The sequence below is a fragment of the Clupea harengus genome, chromosome 23 (assembly GCF_900700415.2).
Source record: "Clupea harengus chromosome 23, Ch_v2.0.2, whole genome shotgun sequence".
Classification (NCBI taxonomy): domain Eukaryota; kingdom Metazoa; phylum Chordata; class Actinopteri; order Clupeiformes; family Clupeidae; genus Clupea; species Clupea harengus.
This window is the reverse complement of record NC_045174.1, coordinates 2,138,079-2,149,224: the sequence shown is the minus strand read 5'-3', so window position 1 is coordinate 2,149,224 and position 11,146 is coordinate 2,138,079. Positions and strand designations below refer to the sequence as shown.

The following is an 11,146-nucleotide window of genomic DNA, read 5'->3' as shown; positions in this document are numbered from 1 at the left end:
CTCTCTCTCTCTCTCACTCTCCCTCATCAGAAAAGCCATAATTCTTATCAGTATCCAATACATCAGTGGACAATGTTTAGTATATTATTTACAACACCCTACTATACCTACAAAAGAAGAGATATCATATGCATTGAATTTGAGTTCATTTTGAGTCAGCACAACCCCCTCCCCGCCCCCTGTTTGGGCTAATCACCCCTAATACCCCTGCCTCCCTCCCTTTACCCCCTATCTAACTCAAACAAATAAGGCAAGACAGCAAACACAGCAGCAGAACAACAAGGTAGCAGCAGTGGTGTGTTTACCTGGTCAATAACGACACACTTGTCAAAAATGCACACACACATACACACACACACACACACACACACACACACACACACACACACACAGCCTGGGACTGGGACTGATGGCAATGAAGACTAGCAGAGAGAGGCCCTGTGTACATCTCATCAAAGACAGACAAATCAGCAGGTGTTACACCCTCATCGATGTATTTAGTGGTGATGTGTGTCTGAGTGTGTCTGTGTATGTGTGTGTGTCTGAGTGTGTGTGTGTGTGTGTGTGTGTGTGTGTGTGTGTGTGTGTGTGTGTGTGTGTGTGTGTGTGTGTGTGTGTGTGTGTGTGTGTGTGTGTGTGCGTGTGTGTGTCATGGGGGAGAAGGGCATGAAACATTACCTACCCCCGTTACGAGCTAAATGAAAAATGTATATTTCAAAGAAATGAAAGCCCACAAAAAAATCTTTTTTGAAAGAAACATGTTGGAAAATTACACAAACAAGACACATGGCATACATTGTGAGAAGTGATACATTGTTTCTTGTTGAATGTGCAACTATCAACATTTTGTCACAAGCATCTCTCTATGGAATATATATAATACCAACATACTGGAAACATGCTTTGGATAATGATTCAAATTAGTTAAGTTAATGAATAAACCAAATCAATCAAACATTCACGTGGTTCATAATCAGATATTCAATTCAATTCGAAGCCAAGAAGCGAGCGCGATGCAAACAGGGCTTCCTATAATCACCCGCTCTCCGTATCCCTTGACACAGTCCCTCTCCAGCCAGGCCTCCCTGGGCTCTGTGATCTAGTTGTTCCTGGTCAAAGGCCTGTGGGTGCAGAGGGGAGGCTGTGGGGGGGGAGAGATAGGAGCAGGTTTAATGTTTAACCACCGGGGCTTGTAAAGCTGCTGGATAGGACAGTGAACCTTTGGAGTTTGATATGATGGGATTACAGAGTCACCCCCAGCGACACGTTGCCAAATTCACCAGAATGAAGGTCTGAGGCTTCCGGGTGGTGATCTCTGAAATTGCTCAGGTACGGTTTTTTTAAACTTGTTTTTCTCTCTCTCTCTTTTCCTCAACTTGCAAGTGTGTAATGTGTAGATGTATGTGTGCGTGTGTTTGTATAAACGTGTGTGTGTGCTCATACACAGTGTAATGTGAGGGGCCACGCAATGTCATGAGTGTTAAACAGCAGCATCTGTTTCTCAGCTGACGCCTGGGTCTGGTTGTAGAGATGCAGTCATTTCTTTTTACCTGTACATGGTCACCTGTATTCAAATGTTCAGCACTGTGACTGGCATGACGTTGAGGACGTGGTGGAGGTAAGATATGAGAGGGAATGGCGATCAAACAAAGCTAGTTTTATCCACTGCTGGAGAGGAGCTTGAAAGCATCAAGGATAAGCAGAGAGCATGAGGAAAGAGAGTTTAACACAGTGAGGTTGCAACTTTTTTTATCCATGCATTGGACTAACTATATTTGAGTGTTTTGGAAATTATAATCAACACTGATGCAAGAATTCTTGATAGAGAGGTGTAGCTCCTTTGTTGTGTTTTGGTGTATTACTAGTTGGTTAGTTGGTTGATAGGTTGAATAACAAAGTTATCGATGTATGATGTTGAGAAACACCACAGTATTGTGTTGCCAGAGTTGTACACAACTTCCATTGAATTGTTTGGGTGTTGTAACATATGGTACCCATTGCACTGACAATTGCGTGGATTATTCCAGATTTTTCCATACTAAGTGTTTGGCATTTCAGCTTTAATTCATAAACTTCTCCAACTAAACTTATAAACTTTGTGTAAATTTGTGTAAAACTTTGTGTAAATTAGTGATTCACAGCATACAGCATTTGGCGTTTTAGTAACAAAGTAGTCCAAGCCAACGTAGTGGCCTTCGATCCTGTGTGTATTTTAGCCTTAGTCAACAGAGCTCCAAGCAGGTACTGATGTCAGGCAGATAAGCACTCGTCCAGTTATCTTGTTTATGCAAACCGTAACCAGGCCGTCCTAGAGAGTGCTTCCCATAGCTAGCAGGGAGGCTAATGGAGATCTTTTCATAGCCAGTGCACATTCAGCAGGCCTGTAAGGGATACCGTGAAAAGACTGGGGCTTTTCTCTTTTTCTTTTCTTTACTATTCTTTTCTCTGTCTGTCTTGTAAGGAATTTAAAAAGAGAACAAAAATGCGAAGATGGCTATGTCGTATGCAATAATGTCTTCTGAGAGACTCAACAGATAGTCAGTCATTATGTTATTTGGAAATACAGTTTATTGGTTTAACAGATGTAGGTTCAAAGGTGATTTTTTAAATTATTATTATTTTAGTCCTGGCCTGGTGCTGAGCTTTGTCGAAATCGTCGGTTGAAAACGGACTCGCTGTCATGAGAAGAGGCTAGATGAGCGGAAAGGTCACCTCATGTCTCCATATTTTTTTTCTCCCTGATCTTTGCATCTCTGGCAAAATGATCTGTCGAGAAAGCGCCGACGCGATTATTAGTTGTGTGATGACATTCGGATTTCTTGGAAGGAAGGACAGACGAGTTTTCATGGACGCCTGTGACTATTGAATAAGCTACTTGCAAAAGAAAATACTTAAAATCTACCAAACTAACAAGCGTAAAGGAGCATATTTTCTTATACAAGCTTTACAATGACTCATAGGTTTGTCCCCTATATCTAATTTGGTCGCTGTCGTCAGCTATCCCTTTGATCACTGTTTTCTGAAGATACCAGATATGGTGATTACATTTTAAGTGAGGCTTAGCTGAAACCATTGTGTTGGTGATTTAATTTACCCCTCAGTCATTATAGGATGGGAACTACATAAAACAACGCGAGTGGGCGTTAGGGGGTGAGGCAGAATTTAATTATAATACCTTTAAATGTTCATGTACAAGCAAGAAATTCCTTACTTGTTATTTTAAAATTAGCATAAAATATGGAGCCAGCTGGCGGTATAGGGTCGTAGCCCATAGCAGAGGCCTGCCAGTTTGATTTGGGTTAGTTAATAATTATGCAGTGGTCCTTGACCTTAGACAGCACCGCTGCTTTCATGTTGGCAACATTTCGCTAGCCACTCGGGGGTCTATCTAAACAGGCAATAACTGAAACGTACTTCATTGATTCAGACATCAAACTATGACGGGTGTATTTGCGTCCTTTTACGTAATCCTAGCAGTTTGGCAAGTTAAATGATAATTGCATTCATTTTGTTATTTCATTTATAATGAACTATAATGATACAGTTGAGAGTGTTTGGCTCTAACTGGCCATAAGAACGTTGTTTTCCATTCATTTTTTTAGCCATAGAAAGACAAAAATCCAATGGAAAATGTTTCATAAAGGCTACAGTAGCCAATGTCATTCAAATGAGCGGGGCCATTTTGTCATGTCATTTATTTTGTCCTGAACTTTGGTCTAATTTCAGTGAGCACCCCTAATTCTGCTGATTTATTGCTGATAATCATTCACAATGGAAACCAATCAAAAATCCGGGGATGGACTGGCGGGCACCCAGAAAGAGGCCGCGTTACGCACCCTCATCCAACGCACTGGATATCTCTTGCACCAGGTAGGAAAATAGACCATCATCACCTTTACTTGCTCTTGTTGTCACCGTGTGTTTAAATTACAACAGCTTCTTTACCGTTTGTACATTCCCCCAGTTGTACCTTATACGTCTGTGATGAAAAGTTATCAATGTGTCAAAATTCCCGGTCTGGCAGGCCTCAAAGCAAAACTATCATTCATTCCAATGTGGCAGATTTTCATATTTACACATGCAAGACACATCGTCTATCATTTCAAACTTATATCCACTTGAAATTAATTAAAGAGGGGGCTAAGGCACAGACCATCAATCTTCATGTAAAAATGTTTACTCAGTGTGTGAGAGAGATGTTTTTTTGTTTTTGGTGATGACGCCGGTGATGTGCTGCCACCCTCAGGAAGCTGTAAGGAACAGCCCCAGCATCCACACCCTGTTGTCTGATATGGCGGAAATTTACAGTGATATTTGTGTATTATACAACCGCACACCTGAATAGACACCAGTGTTTTCCTGGTACTTGACAGTGACAGAGTGTCTACACTGCAGTCACTTGTTGTTTCAGTGTCAAATGCTTCTTGGTATCACGCTAATACCATGTATCAGTTAGGGCTCTGTTAAATGACCTTACTGCATATCCAGACCCATTAGGATCCAGGGGTATAGAGTGGCTTATTGTTTTTCTCTATAAATGAATCCACGTTGTCATCACAGAACTTAAACTTTTGGAAATCCACATAGTGGATTCACAAAATCATTTAGAACCTGAAGAAAGACAATAAACATAGCCGCACACTTTTGATTCAACTAGTATTATAGTTACTATATCAGTTCTCTCCGTCTTGTTCCCATCCTCTTCCTCTCTCTCTCTCTCTCTCTCTCTCTCTCTCTCTCTGGTATGCTCTGATAGGAAAATGGCCAGAGGAGGTATGGTGGCCCCCCTCCTGGCTGGGAAGGATCCCCTCCTGAGAGAGGGAGTGAGATCTTTGTGGGGAAGCTGCCTCGCGACCTCTTTGAAGACGAGCTGGTGCCGCTCTGTGAGAAGGTAAGAGCACTATTTTCACTCGGTTCAGCAGTAAAATAAAAAAAAAGTAGAAGTCACACACCTCTCTTGAAAAAACAAAGCAACAAATATGGCTCTCAGCTAAAGGTATTGTGCCCCATTCTGTGTCACTTACTTGCAATATGTCAAAAGTACATGTATCAAATCATATCACAAATCATATTTTATACGAGCATAGCCTTTTATTTGACACTTTTATGAAAGCCACTCACTACACACATTTTGTCAACATTTATTCAGTCTATGTGATGAGCTTTATAAATGCACTGTTTGTGCATGAGGTGGCCGTTTGAGAGACCAAATTGCTCTTCCTCTTTGTTTTACAGTTTGGGAAGATCTATGAGGTGAGGATGATGATGGACTTCAATGGCAACAACAGAGGCTATGCATTCGTCACTTTCGGCACAAAACAAGAGGCCAAGAACGCCATGAAGCACCTCAACAATTATGAAATCAGGTATGTAGACACTCTTCTCATGGCTCTGGAGGTAGACAATTCAGGGGCTGTCCAGTGGTGTAGGTGTAGGTGTAGGTGTACACAAGCCAAAGTTTATCATATTCATCATTTTGATTCCTTTCTTTTGTATTTTTGTCCTGGGGATGAGGTAGTATGAGACTGGATATGTATCAAAGAAGGCGTTTCTACACTGACTTGCAAATGTGAGCCAGTTATCAGCAAAGTAGTTGTTATGAGGGTGAAGGTTTAAAATAGGAGGTGAACAGTTCAATTGCCTTGAAGAACAGTTCTTATTGGTTATCTGTATCTGGCCATGATTTGCCCTGGCACATGGCCTGACTGATAAAGATGTGTGTGCCCTACCCAGGGATAGTGTTCTGTAGGATAACAGACAAGTGGGCACCTTTCCTCAGAGTAGTCTTTTCTCTTCTGTCTGGCTGATTAAAGGTGCAGTCATTGATTATCATCCAATACACTTTTTGTGTAATTCAGCGAAGTTCTCGTCATGGTCCTGTAACTTTCCGTTCTCTCTCCTACTGTGTGTGTCAGTGTGTGTGTGTGTGTGTGTGTGTGTGTCAGTGTGTGTGTGTGTGTGTGTGTGTGTGTGTGTGTGTGTGTGTGTGTGTGTGTGTGTGTCAGTGTGTGTGTCAGTGTGTGTGTGTCAGTGTGTGTGTGTGTGTGTGTGTGTGCGTGTGTGTCAGTGTGTGTGTGTCAGTGTGTGTGTTCGCACAGTTCTGACTCTGTAAATAAGAGATACACTATTCCAGCCAACAATGTTGGTTCAGGAGCACTGAAGGGAGGAGTGTCATTTATCGGCTTTATAAAGGCTTAATAACAGCAGTATGCTATTTATATGACACTCTTAAATCTGTAGTCAGTATGGTTATGGTTCTACTGGATCAAGTAGATCCACTCCCTGTAAGGTCCATTGACTTCACTTAAGGAAAGATGAAGAAAGTTGGCTCCACTGTTTTACAAAGTCTAAAGAAAGTCAAACCATTCTTTCAGGAATGGCCGACTGCTGGGGGTTTGCGCCAGTGTGGACAACTGCCGCCTGTTCGTCGGTGGGATTCCCAAAACCAAGAAGAAGGAGGAGATCCTGGCGGAGATGAAGAAGGTGACGGACGGCGTCATGGACGTCATTGTGTACCCCAGTGCTGCCGACAAGAGCAAGAACCGGGGCTTCGCCTTCGTGGAGTACGATAGTCACCGCGCTGCTGCCATGGCCCGACGGAAACTGTTGCCAGGTAACAGACGAGCAGAATAGATACTGTATGAAGATATGACAAATTTAAGGTTCAAGGTTTATTTATTTAGCAGATGCTATCATCCAAAGAGACTTACAAATCCAATCTAATCGTAACAATAACAATAATAACAAAAATAACTTTAAAATACAGAATATGTAAGGTAATTCAAAGTGAAAAGGGGAAGAAAAATAAACTGAATTTAATGCCTTCTAGAAAACTGTATATCTCTACCAAGTATAAGTTATATCACTTGAATGAAGGATAGATGGAAACTCAGAGAAAGAGTGTCAAATTATGTCAACCCATTCAAAATACTCTCTCTGTTACATGATTCTAAGAAATGTATGTTGTTGCGCAGTTGAGGGTGACCATTTCAAATGGCATAACATTAAATAAAAATGAAACATATTATAAGTGAAATTCAACTCAAGTTCTGGCTGTCAAATCAAAGCCTGTGAGGTTTCAGATGTTAACATCCCGTAAGTAGCAATTTGAAACACTCTTGTTCCAGACAGCGAGTTATATTAGCTCTTCGGTGACGAAAGTCTATTCAAAATGTAATTTTACTTGATAATGGCTTCCTCCAGTCTACCAGTCTATGACCAATTTCATTTTCCATTACTGAGCGATGGGACTTAAGTTACGGGAATCGAGTCTCTTGACCCAGAGCGACCTGACCCCACTGTAACCGTGACTACAACATTCGGTCTTCTCTCTCGCCCTACCTCCCCTAGGGCGGATCCAGCTGTGGGGTCATGCCATTGCGGTTGACTGGGCTGAACCAGAGGTTGAAGTGGATGAGGACACCATGGCAGCGGTGAAAATCCTCTACGTGCGTAACCTGATGCTGGGGACCACAGAAGAGACGATCGAAAAAGAGTTCAACAGCATCAAACCAGGTATGCTTGAGAGAGCAGCACAGGGAAGAGCACTATAGAAACTAGGAAAAATGCATTTAAATCAGAAAAAAGCGGTAAGCATTACGTCATAGATTTAAAGATTTGCCTTTGCAAATATTTCAAAACAGTGCATTTGTATTTGCTGTGTCTTTGTCAAATGTTGGTTACAAATGTATCACCCTCGAAAAAACATTTCACTTTACAGTTACACTTTTCCCTGTGCGTTTGTTGTCAGTCATATACTAATACTTTGTGGTGTTATCCCTTCATTTTATCGTGTGTGTGTGTGTGTGTGTGTGTGTGTGTGTATCATGAACAGGAGCTGTGGAACGGGTGAAGAAGATCAGGGACTACGCGTTTGTCCACTTTGCTCAGAGGGAGGATGCTGTCAATGCCATGAATGCTCTGAATGGAAAGGTGATCTATTGGTTTGTTTATCTATGTCAGATATGGTTTTTAGACATTTTAATCTTTTCTATGTTTTCTTTGTGATACCTTGATATTGATTTTACATGTCAGTTCTCTCTTTTATGTCATCTTTTAAAAGTGTTTTTTTGTTTTTGTCACTACTTCTGCTCGCACTTCTATTAATATTTGGAATAGATCAGAAAAGCACTTTATTATTAGAGTTCATCAACTTCAAGCCCATCTGTTTCAGGTGAGCCAGGGTAATGATACACAGCTCACAACATCTCTTTCATCCTTTGTCTTCAACTGTACCAAACGGTGCTGTGCTCATCCAACCTAATTTCTCTCCCAGTACTTCAAAGCAGCATGTCATGTAAATGAGCGCATTATTTGTGCTGTTCTCTGCCCTGACGTGAAGGTCTCTGAATGGTTCTTTACTCTGTTGTCCATAATTGGGAAAGTTCTAGAAAAACAGTTCTACCGAAGAGAAAAAACAAATCTGTGAGGTTCTTCTCAAGGTTTCTCTTCAGGGAGTTTACCGCCACCAACTTCATAGGCTTTATCTTTATGGAGTTTATGCATTGGTCTCCCCTGTGGCAATAGTCCACTAATAGTACTATAAGTTACTTATTTAAGATTGTAAAACAGAACACTTAATGTACACATCAGTATATGATGTTTTGCCTTGTGCCTAGCAAACATCCGTTCATTCAATTGTGTGTGTGGCTGTGTGTGTGTGCATGTGCGTGTGTGCATCACGTGCATAAGCATAGCATGTCATGACTAAACCTTGTGCTCAACCCTGTAAAACCTCAGATCGTGGACAACTCTCCCATTGAAGTGACCCTAGCTAAGCCAGTGGACAAGGACAGCTATGTGCGCTACACCCGAGGCACAGGGGGGCGTGGGGCGGCCCTGCTGCAGGGCGAGTACACCTACACTCTAGGTCAGGTGTACGACCCCTCCGCTGCCTACCTGGGCGCACCCGTCTTCTATGCCCCCCATGCCTACGCCACCATCCCAAACCAGTTCCGCTTCCCCAGTGCCAAGGGGCACGTGGGGACGCGCGGTCTGGTCCGAACGCCATCGGTCAGAGGTGGGTGGGGTGTCTGTGTCTTCCAGGTGGGGGGGTGTGACAATTACTGAAATGAGAGGATAACCTCAACGTTTCCCTTCAATCAACTGGTAAACCTAAACCTAATCAGAATATAATCTGGAAGATTTTAAGAAAGCCACTCTTAAATTATTGTTTGAATATTTATATGGTTATATATCAATCACATATGAATCATGTTTTGGTTACTGGGATATTTACACTGCTCCTCAGTCATTTTTGTTTTCCCAGGAATAGCGTTATAGACATAATGTAGAACAAAAATTCATATCAGAGCACATTTTCCGAGCTATTTTCAGACTAATTTGATATTTCTTGTCATATTATTTACATTTATGCAAGAACTGTAGAACTTATTGGTATGCTACATCTGAAACTTGAAATGATTTCAGGTCTAATGATAGACATACTGTGCATCAGGACAGCGTGTTTACTGCATTTGGCAAACACTGTGATATAAACACCAGTATTTCATTGTCAATTCGATGCTTGCTAGGGATTGTTTGAAACTTAAACTTAAAATGTGAGATTGCATTGCATTGTGTTATAATCATTTGTTCCATACCTGCATATTACAGTCGAATCATATCCAAGATGATTTGGGGACAAGAAAAAATAAATTCTAAATCAAAAATGAGTGAAACATGTAATCATTCATATTACCAGGAATGAAATCACACTGAGACACTCAAATCAGAGAAGTGACTGTACTGTACTGTGCTGGCCTGGAATGAAAAGACAGAAAAGCAACACACAGTCTTGATTTGACTCTGAACCCCTGGGTGATTTCTGGTGATTTGATTTGATTTAATGCCTTCTTACATTCCTAGACATTTACATGAATATGCCTGTAGGGGCGGCGGGGGTGCGCGGGCTTGGGGGTAGGGGTTACCTGGCGTACGCTGGGCTGGGCCGAGGCGTCTCGGCCTACCCGCTGAAGGTGGACAAGCGGCCCGAGGACAAGCTGTACGACCTGCTGCCCGGCATGGAGCTCACACCCTTGAGCGGTGGGGGGCTGAAACCGCAGGCCATTAAACACGCACCGCAGGTAACACACACACACACACACACACACACACGTACATATACACACACACACACACACACGTACATATACACACACACACGTACATACACGTATATACACACACACACACACACACACACACACATACATATCCACATGCACGTACATACACACATACACACATTTCCACATACACACATACACACACACACATATCCACATACACTTAAACACACACACACACACGTACATACACGTATCAACAACTACACACATTCCTTCTAACACACACGTATGAACTCAGACAGACGCATATAACACAGAAGCTCAGCCTCATAAACACACATACATCTTCAGTTCGTGTTCCACTGTGGCTCCCACGCTCCCATCTCTCTGGTGTTGTCTAAATGTAAAAGACATACAAAAAACCATTCAAAGTGGCGTTGACCAAAGTCCTCGGTCTCACAGATCCTGGAGGACGTGTGTCAGAAGAATAACTGGGGCCAGCCTCTGTACCAGCTCCACTCTGCCATCGGCCCCGACCAGCGGCAGCTCTTCCTCTACAAGGTCACCATCCCAGCCCTGGCCACTCAGTACCCTAACGTGTAAGCCACCGATGCACCATTCTCATGACTAATCAAGTTAAAGAGTGACTACAGGACAAAGAAGAATGACATGAGGAGAAGTGAAGTATATTTGAGCACATAGCCATTCAAACTCCTCTTTACTTCAGGACGAGCAAGAAGTACATGATGAGAAGTGAAGTATATTTGAGCACATAGCCATTCAAACTCCTCTTTACTTCTGGTTGGTCTCTGATTGTTTTAACCACCCAGGCTACCCAACATTGTTACTGTTGTACATGTCACTAATTATGGGCTTTAGTGTCTATGATTTACGGTTGTCGTACAGTAGCCTATTTATTTCCTGCATGCATAAAGAAGAGAGCCGCAAGTTCATTTACATAGTTCTCACCGATAGAGATACTGATTGCATCTTCAAACATCTGTTGTCTAGATGCATCAGCTACTGTGACATCACTCTGTAACATCACTCTTACCTCCACACCTTCAGCCATCCTT

At 42.2% G+C, this 11,146-nt stretch overlaps 1 protein-coding gene across 6 annotated transcripts in view; it reads left to right on the top strand.

Annotated features, from left to right (window-relative positions):
• The first annotated feature begins 1,191 nt into the window (after positions 1–1,191).
• a1cf (apobec1 complementation factor) overlaps positions 1,192–11,146 on the top strand; it is an 11,945-nt gene continuing 1,990 nt past the window's right edge. For 2 of the 6 annotated variants that reach the window (XM_031560560.2, XM_012820043.3), the window contains exons 1-11: positions 1,192–1,329; positions 3,727–3,870; positions 4,757–4,891; positions 5,236–5,366; positions 6,375–6,613; positions 7,351–7,515; positions 7,835–7,932; positions 8,740–9,019; positions 9,892–10,085; positions 10,533–10,669; positions 11,139–11,146. The exon at positions 11,139–11,146 is cut by the window's right edge. In XM_031560560.2, the coding sequence (XP_031416420.1) occupies positions 3,772–3,870; positions 4,757–4,891; positions 5,236–5,366; positions 6,375–6,613; positions 7,351–7,515; positions 7,835–7,932; positions 8,740–9,019; positions 9,892–10,085; positions 10,533–10,669; positions 11,139–11,146 (1,486 nt within the window). In that variant the 5' untranslated portion in view covers positions 1,192–1,329; positions 3,727–3,771. Of the gene's footprint in view, positions 1,330–1,505; positions 1,619–3,726; positions 3,871–4,756; positions 4,892–5,235; positions 5,367–6,374; positions 6,614–7,350; positions 7,516–7,834; positions 7,933–8,739; positions 9,020–9,867; positions 10,086–10,532; positions 10,670–11,138 lie in introns of those variants that run through there. The other 4 variants (XM_012820037.3, XM_012820040.3, XM_031560559.2 and 1 more) reach the window with 3 other exon arrangements.